This window comes from Xenopus tropicalis, chromosome 6 (assembly GCF_000004195.4).
Source record: "Xenopus tropicalis strain Nigerian chromosome 6, UCB_Xtro_10.0, whole genome shotgun sequence".
In the NCBI taxonomy this organism is placed as follows: domain Eukaryota; kingdom Metazoa; phylum Chordata; class Amphibia; order Anura; family Pipidae; genus Xenopus; species Xenopus tropicalis.
In genome coordinates this window covers 73,874,267-73,892,862 of record NC_030682.2, presented here as the reverse complement: position 1 = coordinate 73,892,862, position 18,596 = coordinate 73,874,267, and the positions used below count along the sequence as shown (strand labels likewise).

Here is an 18,596-nt window from a genome sequence, read left to right as displayed (position 1 = left end):
TTTACGAATAATATTAAAGGAGAATGCAAGTCAAAATTTAAAAAGCATACTGCCCAATAGTCCTCCTATTGTTTAGTAAAAACGCCACACTTTTGGCTCACCTAATCAAATATTTACTCAGTCACACTTACTTCACATTTTCTAGAAGAGGCAGCCATCTCTAAACAGGTATTCTCCCTTCCTTTCCCTCCTTGCTTCATACTGCTCATGTGTTTCATTCCCTCCCCCCCTCCCCTCTGCCAGATCCGCTTCTGATTGGCTGGTGGGCGTGTGTAGCTCAGAACAGGAGACAAGATCAAGTTACACACATGCTCAGAGAATAGAAAGGCTGCCGCTGGCAGCCTACAGGAAGGACAGAGAGATTTCAGTGATGTGACTGTAGTCTTCACACTGCTGTAGGCTGCCAGCACCATATCTCAGAGAAGCAAGCAGGGATCTGGGAATTAAGATATGCAGTAAGTACTTAAAAAGAATGCCTTTAGACTTACTTTTAATTTACTTTATATAATTTATATTAACCTTTCATTGTCCTTTAAATAAAGAAGTTTTTTACAATAGCTCAGTATTCAAATAGCTTACCTTAAAGAAAAACAAGTGGATAACAATAACTGGAATTGAGGCATCTATCTCAAAATACTAGGGCTTGGTTTAATATGTACTTCTATCATCACATGGAATAACCAACCTATTCTCCTATCTTTACAACTCTGTAGTAGCTGTAAATATTCAATAAAACAGGGAAGTACACACTGCTACACATGCATGCATTTCTCTCTTATGTTTAATGTGCATTAGTACTTACACTATTAACTTGCCTAATTTCTTTTTGGAATTCTTCCCATTCTTTATCCATCTGGTCTTTGGGAGCATCAACTTTTCTAACCTTTAGATAAAGCAAAAATTAAAAAGTATGTGCAGCACTTGCATCCACTAACTTTATAGTTAAGATAGGATCTATAAAGATTTTATTACCGGTGAAAACAAATCATAGCAATTTTAAAACAGATTATTTTACATACAATATTTAGCAAAATAAATAAATACCAAAAAACCTAAAAGATGTATGCTAACATTCTGGAGACTGCAGTCACACTAATACTTTCTATTATTAAATGGCTGTTACTAAGATTCAGCAGAGGAATACCAAAGCATTAACATTTATTTATTTGTGTAATTGCCAACTGGTATTTCAGCAGCCAAAAACAATGAACCAAATAAAAGTATATACTAGTTCACTTTTTTCTTGTACAACACATGCCAGCCCACACACATGGTGCACACTGTTATGCATAGAGACTTTACTCATGTTAAACACCATATGTCTGCAATGCACTCTGTCATTAAAGCCAGTGGACAGCTTAAAGGAGAAGGAAAGTCATTTTGGCATTTTACTGCCAATAGATTTGCCACATTAGTGCCACCTAGAACACTATATTTATTCTGCAGAAACTTTAGAAGCTTTCTCTGTTTGCTTACGATAGCAGCTGCCATTTTAAGAAGCTTCCTTCCTGCAGTCTAGCGGTTATAGCTGAGATCACACATTCCTAATGGAGGGGGGATGGAGTTCTTAGCATTCTAGTAAGAGGGGACCAGGAGAGGGGAGAGAGAAGAGAACTGCACAGACTCTGGCCACGGGAATTAAGGACGTTTCTGAGAGAGGAAGTCAGACACTGGAACATCACATGTACAAAAAAAGAATTCTGTGTTTCTTTAATAGAGGACTCAGTGCAGCATTACTGTAAATGCGTATGGCTGTATTTACATAGACCTTTCTGATAAAGCTTACTTAGTTTTTACTTTCCCTTCTTCTTTAAACATTTAATCATTTGTGTTTTTAAATACTTTAATGATTCACATTCACAAAGAGTGGCTGCCAAATAAAGAAATTATAGCTTGCCTTTGCATCAGCTTCTGGGTCATCAAAAAATCCCTCAGGCAAAGCCTCAGCTGTATTGTCTTTCCTGAGAACAAATGAAAGAAAATTGCCTAGAGTTAATTAGACATAACTGGAAAGCAAAAACTGAACGCCAAACTGTAACACACAAGGAACATGAGGTGCCACAACTTAGGGCACACCTACCCAACATCCTTATATGTAATCTCCAGTATGTCAGTGTTCATCCAATGGCTGTACTGCAGATACAGTAGAGAAAATTTTGGTGTATTTATTAACATTGCACAAAAACATCCCCAGCGATGTTGTCCATAGCAACCAATCAGCAATTAGATTTGAAAAGTCACCTATGAGTTAGAAAAACAAATATCTAAATGCTTGCTATGGGCCACATCAACGAAGATGTTTGTCTCCAATGTTAATAAATACGCCTGTGTTATAACATTCACATATGTATTGCTTTGTCAGGTAGTTATGTATGGGCACAGAAAAAAGCTGCTGCTGCACACTGGCTCCTGCTTCTCTGTGCAATCCCCCAAAAGCTTCTTCTGTCAGGCATGCACAGAAGGCTCTCCTCTTCGACTACCCTGCAGTCAAAGACATAAGGAGAGCTGAACAAGAAGAGGGGGCGGGCTTCACACTGTACAAGGAAGAAGAGGAAAGGAGCTGGAGATTTTAGCAACCAGATCAGACTGAATGCAAGGACTAAGGTATGTTATGCCGGGGGTTGTTTAGAGCCATTTTAAAGATAAAGAAAAAAAAAAAAAGTTCACTACTACTTTAAGCTTAAAGGACATGTAAACCCCACACGCAAAAATTTAATCAGTGAACAGCCTTTTTGAAATCTTTCAATACCTGCCACTCTGGTCGTCCAGAGGTTAATAGTAAGGCTGCAGCATCCCCTTAATCACTTAGACTGCCTTCTCCTCCTGTAACCCACTCACGCCCCTCCCTCGGGAATTTGCTTTGCCTCTGGCTTGTGGGCATGCTCAGTTGTTCTAAGCTCAGATTACTAAACACGCCCCCCAGTCTAGCAGCCAGTGAAGAGATGGCATTGCTGGTTCCCACAGAAACTCAGCTCTAGCCGTCTGCTTCAATTTTTTTTTTCTTTCTCTCCTGAGCTCAGCTCAAACAAAGCAGAACTTTTATCAAAGACAGTTCTACCTGTGTGAGCCTGTATTCTTGATGAAACGTATGCTGAATAAGGGTCTGTGTGTGTGAATGCTGTTTGCAGATTTAAATGTAACGAATTGCCAACAACGGGCCCGCACAATATTTGGCAGATACCACTTCTGCAGAGAGTTCTTAGAGATGACAGCCCCCTGGGCAACAAGCCAGGGGGGCTGTCATGTCGGTCCTGCGACGCAATTGCATCGCGTCTGCTGCTTGTTCCTGCTTCCTCCCCCAGCGCCGGCCCACTGAGTTCCTTCCAGGACAGCAGCTGGAGGACAGAGCCAAGCAGTCCCTGCTTCAGGACAGGTAAGGTGTTTTTTTGAATTTACACACACTTACACACAATTTAGCAGTTTGTTTTTTTCATTTTGCACACTTATATACACACTTACACACTGTCACACAACTTTTACATATGTACACACATGTATACACATGTATTATTTATTTATTTTACCACTTTGTTTTTAGTTTCTTTTCCCTAAAAACTGTTTATTTTGACTGCGTGACTACTGGATCAGATATTCTGACCACTAATTACACTGTTGTGTGACTTATTTTGTTGTTTCACGGATTTGCAAAATTTTTGTGGTTTTATTGCATTTATTTTAGTGTTCCTGATCTGTTTTTAGCATAGCTTTGCCATGTGTAACTTTGGTGTACAAAACTAACTTTACCTATTTTGAATTCATCAGAATGTGTACTTTCCAAAACTATATGGTTTCCTGAGTTTTTCTGTATAGTTAGAGGGTCTTACGGCACATAATACACTGTCAGAGGGCTCTGTATGCAAAAGCTGAGTTGGCAGGCGAGAAATCCATATGCACTATTTTCATTTTGGGGGTAAGTATATACCACAGACTTTGGTATAACTATGCATGTTGGGCATCAAACTGTTCAGTAGACCTTAGGTGTTCCTATTTGGGGAGATTTGCCTTTATCTGCAAGAAATTGTGAAATATAAATGCGGCAAATTGCAACATTTATATGCGATTTTCTGAAATGTCATAAAAATTGGCAAATTTAGGAAAGCTTTGCTTTCTGGGGTGAGTGTACTTTTGGGGCCCCTACATGCCACATATTTAGGTAAACATATACATATTTGGTATCAAACTGTTCAGTGGACCCCTGGTGTTCAAATTTATGGTGTTTTATCTTGGTACCTAATACTATGTGGGAGATAAGATGCTGCAAAGTGGAAGCTTGTGGGAAGGGGCCCCCCCCTTGGGGGGGTGCCGAGTGATTGCTAATTCCCTTGCATAGGTTTTAGTTATTGCAGAATGTATTTGTACAGTTTAGCCACTAGGTGGCAGGGTTTTGCAAGTTTGGGAAAATTAGTGTAGGGACCCATAGGTTTAAGCTCCCTATGGCTTTACTTCCCTACTTTTCCTTATCTGTACTTTTATAGGATAGACCCCCTATACTCAGGTTACAGTTTCTAAAGCTATCCCTTACAGGTTTAGCCCCTTTAACCACTCCCCTTGGCAGACTATATAGTGTCTTGCACAAGGAAGTGTTTTCCTCTTTGGCTGCTGATCTGCTACCTGAAGCAGAGCTCCATCGAGCCTGGGTTCAGATCCGGCCCAGTAAGCCACTATCCATCCAAATTAAGTCGGGGAGAGGGGCCCCGTGAATGAGGAAAAGACAGTATAGCAGCATATTTCATAGCACCCTCTAGAAGTGGTGAGTTCAGACAGAATTATACAGAAAGAGCAGCCATTTGCTCCATCCAGGATAATAGCAAAGGAGTAGTCTTCCTAACAGGCATTACTGGCCTTAGATTAGTTACATAGTTAGTTACATAGTTACATAGGGTTGAAAAAAGACCAGTGTCCATCAAGTTCAACCCATCCAAGTAAAACCAGCACACCTAACCCACACCTACCAATCTATACACTCACATACATAAACTATAAATACAACCACTAGTAGTAACTGTAGATATTAGTATCACAATAGCCTTGGATATTCTGATTGATCAAGAACTCATCCAGGCCCCTCTTAAAGGCATTAACAGAATCTGCCATTACCACATCACTAGGAAGGGCATTCCACAACCTCACTGCCCTCACCGTGAAAAACCACCTACGCTGCTTCAAATGGAAGCTCCTTTCTTCTAATCTAAAGGGGTGACCTCTGGTGCGTTGATTGTTTTTATGGGAAAAAAGAACATCCCCCATCTGCCTATAATCCCCTCTAATGTACTTGTACAGAGTAATCATGTCCCCTCGCAAGCGCCTCTTTTCCAGAGAAAACAACCCCAACCTCGACAGTCTCACCTCATAGTTTAAATCTTCCATCCCCTTAACCAGTTTAGTTGCACGTCTCTGCACTCTCTCCAGCTCATTAATATCCTTCTTAAGGACTGGAGCCCAAAACTGCACTGCATACTCAAGGTGAGGCCTTACCAGGGACCTATAAAGGGGCAAAATTATGTTCTCATCCCTTGAGTCAATGCCCTTTTTTATACAAGACAGCACTTTATTTGCTTTAGTAGCCACAGAATGACACTGCCTGGCATTAGACAACTTGTTATCAACAAAAACCCCTAGATCCTTCTCCATTAAGGATACCCCCAACACACTACCATTCAGTAGATAGTTTGCGTTTATATTATTTCTACCAAAGTGCATAACTTTGCACTTATCAACATTGAACCTCATTTTCCAGTTTGCTGCCCAGTTATCTAATTTTGTCAAATCGCTCTGCAAAGCGGCAGCATCCTGCATGGAACTTATAGTTTTGCACAATTTAGTGTCATCAGCAAAAATAGAAACAGTACTGTCTATGCCCACCTCCAGGTCATTAGGGACACAGAAGTGCTAGGGAAATAGGTTAGCAAATATGCCTTGCCCTAACCTCCAAAAGAGCATGGGACTATGCCGGTGAGCTTTCCTACCTATCACGCTGTTGTTGTTCTACCTGCCCAATCCTCTTGATGAGAAGGGATACACAGGGGAGCATCATATTTCTGCTATTGATCCGAATTACATCAATTGTATAACTGCATACTGCATAACATCTATTAAGTGAGTATTAAATACCCGGATTACCTTTGTCTTGGACAAATAAAGTATTATCCAGTTCATTTATAAGAATCCTCTGGCGTCCATTTATCTCTATTGCACCACACTACTTCAGCTAGTTGTAGTTCAACAACCCCTCAGCTCCATTGTCTACCTCCCACGTAGCGGAGGCCCACTCCTGTGCATTAAGGTCGCATGTAACACATGCTCTACAGCACGCTACTAGCCTGGGTTGGCCATTTTATAGCCAAATAGGTGTTACATTAGGTTTAATAGAGCCTCCAGCCACTAGAGGGAAACATAGGGCTGAAAGTAAATACGTTGAGGAATTGTAGGCGAACTGTATGACCTGTAGGAGATAAGATATTATAGACTGGAAGCTTTGAAGGATTTTTTTTAAAAATTTCACAAATTTTGATAAAAACCAATAACTTTTGGAAAGCATTGCGACTTGATAGTATGGAGTAGACAGACAGTTGTGCCTATTCTGGATTCCCCAGAATCTGTTCTTTCTGGGATAATCCTTCTGTTAGTGGAATTTTTGGCCTTGAAATCCAAAGTAGTGCTGTGTAATGCTGGGAGTTTTTGACCTATACAAGTGAGAAATCTCCATAAAACTATATATATTTGGTATCGCCACATTCAGGAGACATGGGACTTTCTACATCAGTTGTATTTTCAGGCATAAAATAATTTTTGTTTCTGGTATGTGTGTTTATATTATGGAAAATTTGATTTTTTTAAAATTTTTTTAGACATTTAGAAGTCTATATCTTGTTACAGAAATAAAATTACTCAAATTCTACCATATTTTGAAAGCATAGGTTGTCCTGGAAAAAAATATATATTGTTTTCCTGGTAAACTAAAAGTCCCCCCGAGGAAAGGCCCCTAAAGTGAAACAGTGCAAAATGTTCAAACACTGTCTGGCAATACAAGTTCCGCTTTGACCAAAACGACTAGCAGTAAAAAGGTTAAGTAAATAGATTACAATATAAACAGCTGAAGTTCCTCTAAAATAAGGAATTCATGTAAATATTTTAAATAATTCATGTGCTAATAAGTCAGTCCGCTCATTTAGGAGCAGTGGAGTTTGCCCAGTCCTATTTCTATAAAAGTTATGTAAGTTTCTAGGCTAGTCACTCAAGTTTTGACAGAAGTTACATAAATTGCGTAAGTTCTAACCTAAGTTGTGCAATTTAGGTAACAATTTGTGCTACTTGCCCATGTCCCCCCTCCAAAGTGCAATTTGACCGGGCCTAAGGCAACAGTTCCCCCCCCTTATAGTGCAACATTCAAAATAACAGTCTTCAAAATGACCGATTCCATGTATCTAAAGCTAAGATTGCCACTAGTGGCTTATGATTCAGTCACTCAAATGAGCCATTTGTAATGAAAATGATAGCCTCTATAACTAAAATCTGTTAATGACTCAGACAGTATGGATTTGAAAGGCAAGAAAATCTAGTTGGGTTAGGACCACATGCAACTGTGGATTTGTCTATGCACTGGTAGGTCTACACAGAACCATTAGGTGTTCTGATAATTGGCTGTGGCCAAACATATCAGCCAGATCTGACCAACCATTTAGTCTATTTAGGCACAAAAATGCCAAACTTGTGAGGACCTATGTATGTCTGGCTTCAGCAAGAATGGTATAACTTTAGTGATATAGATTACCTTTCAACAATCTTCTCTTGTATATCCGCTTTTAAGACTGACCCAGAGTGAGATACCAAAGGCATTTTACTTTCAAAGAAATCTTTAAGAAGAAAAAAAAAAAATTACATTTGTTTCCTGAATTTTTAATCTAATAAGTAAATCTGCTTTAACATCTAAACACAAATGCACTCTGATTTGATTGGCCAACAAATGGGTACCATAAGTCTGCTAATTTATTATAGCTTTAAAGAAAGAACATATTTAAATAACACATTAACCAGATGAATATTTAGCAAATATTAGAATAGAATGTGCTGTTCTTGGTATGGTTGTAAAAAGCAACATCTGCAATAGGCATTAAAATTTGGTCAGATCACAGTGGTACCAAAAGTTTCTTGCTATCCCAAAGGGAGTCAAACACTTAATTTTGTTGTAACGTGTACCCAGGGGCAACGTAAAAACGTTAAGATGGCCTAGCATAAGCTGCGATCAACAAAATATAGTAGAGAATACAGAAATTACTGGGAGCAGATGTTAAAAAAAAAAAAAAATACAGAGAAGTCCCTGTGCGAAACTAAGCTGTACCATGTTTTTATTTGACACAGTCTACCCATGTATAATTATAATAACAACAAATAATAAATACATATTTGTATTAATAATAATGTTAGTATATGCGTCTTGGTATCCTAAGATGTATGTTTTGTAGCTGTTTAACTTTAGTCACTAGAATAAGCCCAGTTGGGGTGTGATACTTAATAGAAGGTAGTATTAGCATTAGTTACTATATTGCAGGTTCATCCACTTAAATATATGTAGCAAATTTTACTTACTATTATTGTTAACATGTATTTATAAAGCGCCAACACATTCTGCAGCGCTGTAAAATAAGTGGGTTTATATATTGGACAGTGGCACAAAAAATCTATGGCATCAGGAAAGATGATGCAAGAATGGTACCCTGTGTCAGTGCACTTTTCAACAAATGAGTGAAGGCCATTATATTATATTAGCAATTATATTCACTTGGGGGTGTCTAACACACTGGCACCCACAAAAGAATTTCACTTTGTCCTTTTATGTATTTGGGATGTCAGTACCCTCTGCCACTTACTTTATTTTGTATTTAGCATGTGGGGATATTGTTATTCAAGTCACTGTACAATTATGCATAAATGGATTTTACTAAACACGTTGATTCAGAGAGTCTGGAACTAATGGCATATAGGGAAATTATTCAACACTATATTTCAACTTGCAAAGAAATGCTATTAAATCACTCATGCTGCTTCCCATAAAATAAATTAAAAACTGTCTAACACAGCAAGTGCAGAAGGTTCCAAGCCCAAAAACATACATTAGAGCATTTTAACAACCACTGTACTAGCATTGTTAGGTAGCTGTATCACGCCAGGCACCTTGTGCCGTTAGTCAGCAGCAGCCAAAATGCTGTTACCATGCTTGATAAAAAATGAAAAGCACCTTTAGCGATGCACATAAAGCAGTGAAAGAGGACCCCCATCTCTCACTACTTAGGGGTATTGTGGCCACCACTGGAACAGTTTCTCCACTAGCAGGTGCTATTAGGCAACTGAATTATTCAGGAAGACCTGTTATCTTGTTACTTGGCTATTGTTGACTTAATAGGCTGACCAAACCTGATCCTGTTTGTGCTATCTCAATGTTGAAAAGGAAAAGGTGCCTTGGGACCCGGGGGAAATAAACTCTCCTGTGGCACAAAAGCACCAGAAAATACCTTGCCAATCAGGAAGAACCCTTCTTTTCGCATTACCTAGCCATCCAATTGTCCAGTTATCTGGATAGAAAGGTATTTTGAACTATGAAGTATAGTTGCCTCTCTCTTCTGCCTCTTACCAGTTTTCAAACGAAGGTCACTGACCCCAGTAGCCAGAAATTATTGCTCTGTAAGGCTACAAAGTATTATTGTTACTTTTTATTACATATCTTTCTTTAAGGCCCTCTACTATTAATATTCCCATTTCAACCACTGCTTGGTTGCTGGGGTAAATAAAATGGAGAACTGCTGGACAAAATGCTAAATTACTAAAACTGAAAAATGAAGACCGATTGCAAATGATATCAGAATATCAATGTCTACATCATATTCAAAGCTAATTGGAAGGTGAACTACCCCCTTTAGGATAACAAAATATGAAATATTTGCATAGCCTGGTTACCAATTAAAATTTACAGGAATATAATTCAAATGTTGAAAACTGTCAAGAAAACTCACTGCAACGTCTATTTTCTTTATTTTTCTAGGCACCCAGTTCTTCATTTCCCATTAACATAAATTCAGTGCTACCTGCTGGGAGTCTGTCAGCACTCGATGTAGGTGGTGGTAGAGGGATTTCTGCTGGCTTCTGTAGAGAGGTGGATGCCTCATTGACATTTTCATATTCTTCACCCTCTACTTCATCATCATCTTCATAGTCCCCTGCCAGTAATTTCAGGCTTGGTGCTTTCTCTGCAGCGTGTTTGGCAGATGACGTCTCTTCTGTCTCGAAAAACCCTTCTGGTAATCTTAATTATAAAACAATCACATAACTGCCTTAGTCACCATCAGCCTCTAAGCAAAAATAAAATAAGCGGAAGCATAAAGTTTCTAAGCATCAAAATTTTTCAGCCAACGGTAATATGCTCCATTTAACAAAACCCCAAACCAAAGGTGGCAATCAAGGTCAGGGGCGGGCCTAGCCAACCGGGCGCCGTAGGCAGCTGCCTCTTCTGCTTACCCCTAATTCCAGCCCTGCCCAAGGTGAGGCACAATCTATGTATTATAGTTATTCTTTTTTGTATTGCAACACTGTAGCAGGGTGATTTTTTTCCTATATTATAATTGCACTATAATAGTTAGTTACATAGGGTTGAAAAAAGACCAGAGTCCATCAAGTTCAACCCATCCAAGTAAACCCAGCACACACAAGCTATACTTACCAATCTATACACTCACATACATAAACTATATATACAACCACCCATCACTACGAGAAGTGAATCAACAGGCAGTTTACTCGCCCTTCAATCACCACACTGTAAAAGTTTTGAACTTGTTTAATGATGATGATCAAAAGAAGGTACTGTAGGTACAAACAGTACAATGGTATCTGAATACATTCTGGGTATGTAAAATACGGATGAAATACAATAGAAGCATATGAATAAACAGCAGAAATTTCAGTGGAATAAAAACAACAACATTTATTGGCTCAAATTAACAAATCAACAAAAACTAACATATAAAGCATACTATACCAAACAATGGATAGGTACATCCCAGTGCCTCATGGTACCCACTCTCCTAACGCGTTTCGCACCATGTGGTGCTTCATCAGAGGAGGTGTGGTATGTTTGTGTCACTTCCTTTATTTACCTTCAAAATTTAATTTATACAGTGTGCAGGGTTACTATCCAACTCTGTAACAAGCTCATAAAATATCAAGAGCTTGAAATATACCTAGCTAAGGGCTTTCAGTCAGCCCTGCACATAGCACAAATCAGAAAATTATACAAAAACACAAAAACCACAAAAACTTGACTATTTCGATAAGTCTTACACCTTGAAAATCAGGTAAAACAAATTTCATAATCAATATTTAAAAATTTAAAGTGCATAACTGTGCAAAAAATCAATGATATTGTTTAAATACATAGTGTTATTGTTGCATCCTGGAGATCTCCAAACATGTCCAATATGCCAAAAGGCAATTGCTATGGTTGTAATAGCTATAATCACTATTGCTATGATTGTAACAGCTATAATCACATTATAATTTCATATCGTATATTAATATTGCACATGGAAAAATCATTATCCAGATACCTCCAAGATGCATAAACATACCAAGTGCATACCAGTGCATAACATAAATAAATAACAATAAAACCAATAAATATAAAAATAGACATCAGTACATAGATATAAAATATTTATATTCATATTTTCACCTTTAGAGTAACCCAGACCAGTAAATGTTGTATAGTTTTTGTTCGGTTTCATCTGCTTTCCTTTATGTACATACTCAAAATTTTTATATAAAGGATTATCACTATTTTTTAACCCTCTCAGGTGCTCTCCTAATCTCGTTCTTAACTGTCTTATAGTTCGTCCTACATAAAGGGAACCACATTCACACTGCAAACAGTAAACTACATATTGTGTTTGACATGATATATAGGTATCAATCTTACATTCTTTATCCGTATTTTTACTCAAATAAGTTTTTTTATTGCCACTATGCTTACATGATTTGCAACGCTTACATGGAAAAAAGCCTTTTAAATCACCCAGCCATGTTGTTCCTTTTTCTTTTAATTTTAGTTTATTAGGGGCTACAATTCCTGCTATCAATTTAGCTTTTCTCTTCACCACACCTGGTTTAATATTTAACTTGTTTAGTATTGGATCTGCCTGTAAAATGTTCCAATTTCTTTTAATTACCTTTCCAATTTGTTTATATTGGACTCCAAAATCTAAGATGCATCTTATTTCTTCTTTCTTTTCAATTTTGGTGATTTTAACTTTTTTGCCTTTTTTGTAACCCCTACTGTTATCATTATCCTTCAACTCATCTACTCTTTGTAACGCCATTTGTAGATCACATTTTTTATATCCTCTTTTCCCAAGCCTCTCACATTCATGCCTCGCTTGTTCTTTAAATACATCATAGCTGGAACAGTTTCTATAGAGTCTCACTAATTGTGCATATGGTATTGATTTTACTGTATGTTCTGGATGAAACAAATCTCTTCTCAGAATTGTATTGCCCGCCACTAATTTCCTAAAAAGTCTCGTATTAATTTGTCCCTTTTCTATATAGAAGGTCAGATCTAGAAAGATAATTGTTTGCATATCATATTCCAAAGTGAAATTAATATCATATGAGTTACTATTGACATAATGCAGAAAGCCAGGTAACTCATTTTTCTCCCCATCCAACACCATGACATCATCTATATAGCGATACCACCTGACAATGCTATCGTGGTATGGGTTATCGGTTCCATAAATATATTCTTCCTCCCACATTGCCATAAAAAGACCAGCATATGAGGGCGCAAATTTGGCCCCCATTGCGGTTCCTATCAGTTGCCTATAATACCTACCATCAAAAGTCATCACATTGTGGGAGAGAATAAATTCAACAGCATCTAATAAAAATCTTATTTGTTCGTCTGATTTTAAATATCTACATAATTACATGTTGACTGCCTTAAGCCCATCAACATGATTTATGCGTGAATACAATGCTTGCACATCCAATGTGACCCAAATATAGCTATTTTTCCATTTAATAGTAGAGATTTCAGAGGAGGCATCCTGGCTAACACGTATATATGCAGGTGTAGACTTTACAATATCATTAAGATAATAATCAACATATGCACTGAGACCTTCTGTGAGTAACTATACTCGAGACTATTGGCCTCCCTGGGGGACAAGTAACATTTTTATGCAGCTTGGGCAAGGCATAAATATGAGCCATAATTGGGTTTTCCCTTCATATATATTCAAATTCTGATTTATTTAAAATTTCTTGACTTTTTGCATCCAATAGCTGTTGCAGTTCCCTTTTGTATTTTTTGAGCAAATTATCCTTCATATATTCATATGTCTTTTGATCACATAAAATATCCATTACCATTTTTTTTTATATTGACCTGTATCTAATACTACAACTTTACCTCTCTGCCCTTTTAATACAGATATTACTATCCTTTTTTAGACTTACTAGGGCTCTCCTTTGTTTACGGGTCAAATTATCCCGAAACCTCCAATCTGTAGATCTTTTTCAAAAATCTTTAATAATTCTTGTTCTACCACTTTTTTATACATCAAAATGGCATTCCCTGGAGGGATATCTGGGGAGAAAACTGTCTCTCCCTTAAAATCACTATGAATTATAGTTTCTGTTAAATCATACTCTTCTGCACACTGAGCCATAAATTTAATAATTTCCATTTCTTCTTTACTAAAACAACCCTGTGCTTTATTATCACCCCCATCGCTATCTAAAATTACATCCATAACCATTTCATCAGATTGAACAGTTGTTGTATTAGCTTTAACCGAACTTTGCAATTCTTTAACCTTAAAATATTGCTTCAAGGCAATTTTTCTGATACATTTTTAAAAGTCTACATACATTTTAAAATAATCCATATTACAAGTTGGGCAAAAATTTAAACCTTTTTGCAGTACTTCAATTTCCTCCTTATTTAACTGATGAGTTGATAAATTTAAAATTTGCTAATTCTGCCAAACACATTTACTCATTTGTTTATCATATATTACCTCATCAGAAGGAGAATTATTCATAATATTTTTTCTTTTTTCCATCCTTTTAAACTTAATATGCTCTAAATCCTCACATTGTGGAGCATCAGACTTTATGTTACCCAATTCTACATTATTTAAATTAGCAATGTTTTGCAAAAAAGGCACAAACTCTGTACACATAGGTTTTGTATTATCAACAATATTTTCCTGATCCAAACTTAATACAGGTCCTTCTCAAAAAATTAGCATATTGTGATAAAGTTCATTATTTTCTGTAATGTACTGATAAACATTAGACTTTCATACATTTTAGATTCATTACACACAACTGAAGTAGTTCAAGCCTTTTATTGTTTTAATATTGATGATTGTGGCATACAGCTCATGAAAACCCAAAATTCCTGTCTCAAAAAATTAGCATATATCATCCGACCAATAAAAGAAAAGTGTTTTTAATACAAAAAGAAGTCAACCTTCAAATAATTATGTTCAGTTATGCACTCAATACTTGGTCGGGAATCCTTTTGCAGAAATGACTGCTTCAATGCGGCATGGCATGGAGGCAATCAGCCTGTGGCACTGCTCAGGTGTTATGGAGGCCCAGGATGCTTCAATAGCGGCCTTAAGCTCATCCAGAGTGTTGGGTCTTGTGTCTCTCAACTTTCTCTTCACACTATCCCACAGATTCTCTATGGGGTTCTGGTCAGTAGAGTTGGCAGGTCAATTGAGCACAGTAATACCATGGGCAGTAAACCATTTACCAGTGGTTTTGGCACTGTGAGCAGGTGCCAGGTCGTGCTGAAAAATGAAATCTTCATCTCCATAAAGCTTTTCAGCAGATGGAAGCATGAAGTGCTCCAAAATCTCCTGATAGCTAGCTGCATTGACCCTGCCCTTGATAAAACACAGTGGACCAACACCAGCAGCTGACATGGCACCCCAGACCATCACTGACTGTGGGTACTTGACACTGGACTTCAGGCATTTTGGCATTTCCCTCTCCCCAGTCTTCCTCCAGACTCTGGCACCTTGATTTCCGAATGACATGCAAAATTTGCTTTCATCCGAAAAAAGTAATTTGGACCACTGAGCAACAGTCCAGTGCTGCTTCTCTGTAGCCCAGGTCAGGCGCTTCTGCCGCTGTTTCTGGTTCAAAAGTGGCTTGACCTGGGGAATGCGGCACCTGTAGCCCATTTCCTGCACACTCCTGTACACGGTGGCTCTGGATGTTTCTTCTCCACAATCTTCCTCAGGGCCCGGTCACCTCTTCTCGTTGTGCAGCGTTTTCTGCCACACTTTTTCCTTCCCACAGACTTCCCACTGAGGTGCCTTGATACAGCACTCTGGGAACAGCCTTTTCGTTAGGAAATTTCTTTGTGTCTTACCCTCTTGCTTTAGGGTGTCAATGATGGCCTTCTGGACAGCAGTCAGGTCGGCAGTCTTACCCATGATTGCGGTTTTGAGTAATGAACCAGCCTGGGAGTTTTTAAAAGCCTCAGGAATCTTTTGCAGGTGTTTAGAGTTAATTAGTTGATTCAGATGATTAGGTTAATAGCTCGTTTAGAGAACCTTTTCATGATATGCTAATTTTTTGAGATAGGAATTTTGGGTTTTCATGAGCTGTATGCAACAATCATCAATATTAAAACAATAAAAGGCTTGAACTACTTCAGTTGTGTGTAATGAATCTAAAATATATGAAAGTCTAATGTTTATCAGTACATTACAGAAAATAATGAACTTTATCACAATATGCTAATTTTTTGAGAAAGACCTGTAAGTTACCATCTGATAATAAAGAAGGACCACCACTATGTAGATAACCATCAATTCCTGAAGGGGCAGAATCAAAATTATCCTCCATTGATAACGGGGCATAATCAATTTGTACATTTTTAAAAATACCCTCCATTAGTATCAGGGCATAATCAATTTGTAAATTCTCATCCATTTGTAAAAAAGTATAATCAATTTGTGGATTACCATCAGTTTCTAAGGGAGCAAAATCAATTTGCAAGTTACCATTAACTGATAAAGATACATCCTCTGATTGTAAGTTACCACCAATTGGCAAGGAAGCATAGTCGATTTGAGAACTGTTTTCAGGTCGTGAAAAGGCATAATCAATTTGTGAATTATCATCCACTTGTATAGAAGCATAGTCAGTTTGCAAATTACCTCTGTCCACTAGTGAGGACACACAGTCTGTTTGCAGTCCAGCAACAATTAATGAAGGCACAGCCTTAATATTAGATCCAACAATGCCAGCAACATTTCCTTCAAGGCAATTAGCTGCATACTTAGACTTGAAATTTCCTTCTGGGTAATTAGCTGCATACTTAGATTTAAAATTCAACCCATCCATAACTTTAAAAAGATCTTTCTCGGGTTTTCCTGCAGCTTTAAAATACAATAGAAGCATATACAGGGTCGGACTGGGGGGTGGAGGGCCCACCGGGGCTCCCGCCCCAGGGGCCCTGCAGGTGCCCCAGCCGCGTCCCCTAACCCCCCCAAGGGCCCCCCTAACCCCCCCGAAGGGCCCCCGCCTGACGTCCTCCCCGAGCGCGTATAAATTGAACGCGTCGGGGAGGAACAGTCAGTAGCGGGGAGCACCGGCAAAGGTCGGACTGGGCCGCTGGGGCCCACTAGGGCTGGGGCCCACCGGGATTTTTCCCGGTGTCCCGGCGGCCCAGTCCGACCCTGAGCATATATATATATATATATATATAAACATTTTATATGCATTATACAGTCCTAGAGGGGCCTAACAGTTGGCTGCTAAGGGAGAAATAGTGAATCACAACTACAACCAGAATGCACATAACAGCAAAATACACAGCTTATAATAAGCAGGCATTAAACAAAATGCAAACATACCAACGATGCTTGGATAGCCTTGCTTAGAGATGAGTGTGGGTACTGATTTCACCAGCCCTGGCAAAATGACTGTTGCAAGGACACAGTTCTAGAAGTGGCCAGAGGAGAGGGGGAGGAGGAAGTGCAAGGATACATAAAGCCCAATACATAAAAGAAATTGTTACATATGAAGAGATTTGCAACACTTAAGAATCGCTATATCTAAAATGTGTACAGAACTACTGCTGTGGCAGCACACTAACTGTAGATATTAGTATCACAATAGCCTTGGATATTCTGCTTGTTCAAAAACTTATCCAGGCCCCTCTTAAAGGCATTAACAGAATCTGCCATTACGACATCACTAGGAAGGGCATTCCACAACCTCACTGGCCTCACCGTTTTTATGGGGAAAAAAAAACATCCCCCATTCCCCATTTTTTTACCTATATACACACATTTACACACACAACACACCTTTTACTAAACTTTTTTCTACCTTCTTTTGGTCATCAAAACCGTTAAGTTTATGAAAGCTTTGTTGTTTAGTAGTTTGCTGTAGAATATGTCCTTACCCATGTTTGATTTGCCAAGAATATATGGTTTTCTGGGGGTTTCTGTACAGTTAGGGGGTCTTACGGCACATAATATGCAGTCAGGGGCTCTGTTTGCAGAAGCTGGGTTGGCAAGTGAAAAATATGATATGCACTACTTTTATTTCAGGTCTGTACATAACCACATACTTTGGTAAATATATGCATATTGGGCATCAAACTGTTCAGTAGACCTCTGACATTCATTTGGGCTCGGCTCTGTTGTGTATTGTCTGACCTCATTTTTGTGTTATTGAGGTGAAGACTGACTCGTACAGTACTATGCGTTCATGTTCTGTTTGAATGTCCAATAAGGTGGGCAGGGTATGCGTTTTCCAATTCCTCGCTAGTAGACTCCTGCTAGCTATTATTTGTAGGACTGTGCGTTTTTTTGCTTTTGTTTAGTTGTTGTGGGAGTATTCCCAGTAGTGCTAGGGATGGCTGGATTTCCATGCTTAAGCCTGTATGGTTTTCAATGAGCTGCTCTGTCTGTGCCCAAAATTTTTGGGCTGTTGGGCACGTCCACCATGTGTGTAGTAAGGTGCCTTTATCTCTCTGGCATGGCCAGCATAGTTCTGAGTCATTTGGGTAAGCTTTATTTATCCTTTCCGGAGTCATGTACCATCTGATTTTTATAGCGGTCTCTTGATGGTTGAGAGCGAGATTTTGGGTGTCTGGTTGTATATGTGTTCCCAGGTTTCAGTATTGAGTGGTATAGATAGGTCTTTTTCCCATTTCTGGGTTGCTGCTAGGGTTTTTGTTGAACGTTTTTGTATCAGTAAGTTGTATATGGTGGCGATTCCTTTCGATTTGTTTGGGGCTAGCCAGCATTTTTGATCGAACCTTGTTGGTTGGGGGCTGGTGAGCAGTCTGTTAGTTTGCAGATAGTGCTGTATACGTAGAAATGTATATAGCTGGTTATTGGGGAGACTGAATTTTGCTTGCAGTGTGGTAAAAGTTTTTAGGCCATCCTTGTCATAGAGGCCCAATTTTTGTTACACCACATTGTGTCCATTGTGTCATATTCAGATCTGTAATAACATTCTCTAGTATTGTGATCGCTGCAAGAGCTGTTAGTGGTTTTGTGAGAGTT

General features: G+C 38.5%; 1 protein-coding gene across 2 annotated transcripts in view; it reads right to left on the bottom strand.

Annotated features, from left to right (window-relative positions):
• Nucleotides 1-18,596, bottom strand: part of znf830 (zinc finger protein 830) — a 61,871-nt gene that overhangs the window by 18,597 nt on the left and 24,678 nt on the right. The window contains exons 5-8 of one of the 2 annotated variants that reach the window (XM_012964521.3): nucleotides 10,080-10,297; nucleotides 7,772-7,853; nucleotides 1,898-1,961; nucleotides 816-883 (exon numbers count right to left, since the gene is read on the bottom strand). In XM_012964521.3, the coding sequence (XP_012819975.1) occupies nucleotides 816-883; nucleotides 1,898-1,961; nucleotides 7,772-7,853; nucleotides 10,080-10,297 (432 nt within the window). Of the gene's footprint in view, nucleotides 1-802; nucleotides 884-1,897; nucleotides 1,962-7,771; nucleotides 7,854-10,079; nucleotides 10,298-18,596 lie in introns of both variants that reach the window. The other variant, NM_001004918.2, reaches the window with a different exon arrangement.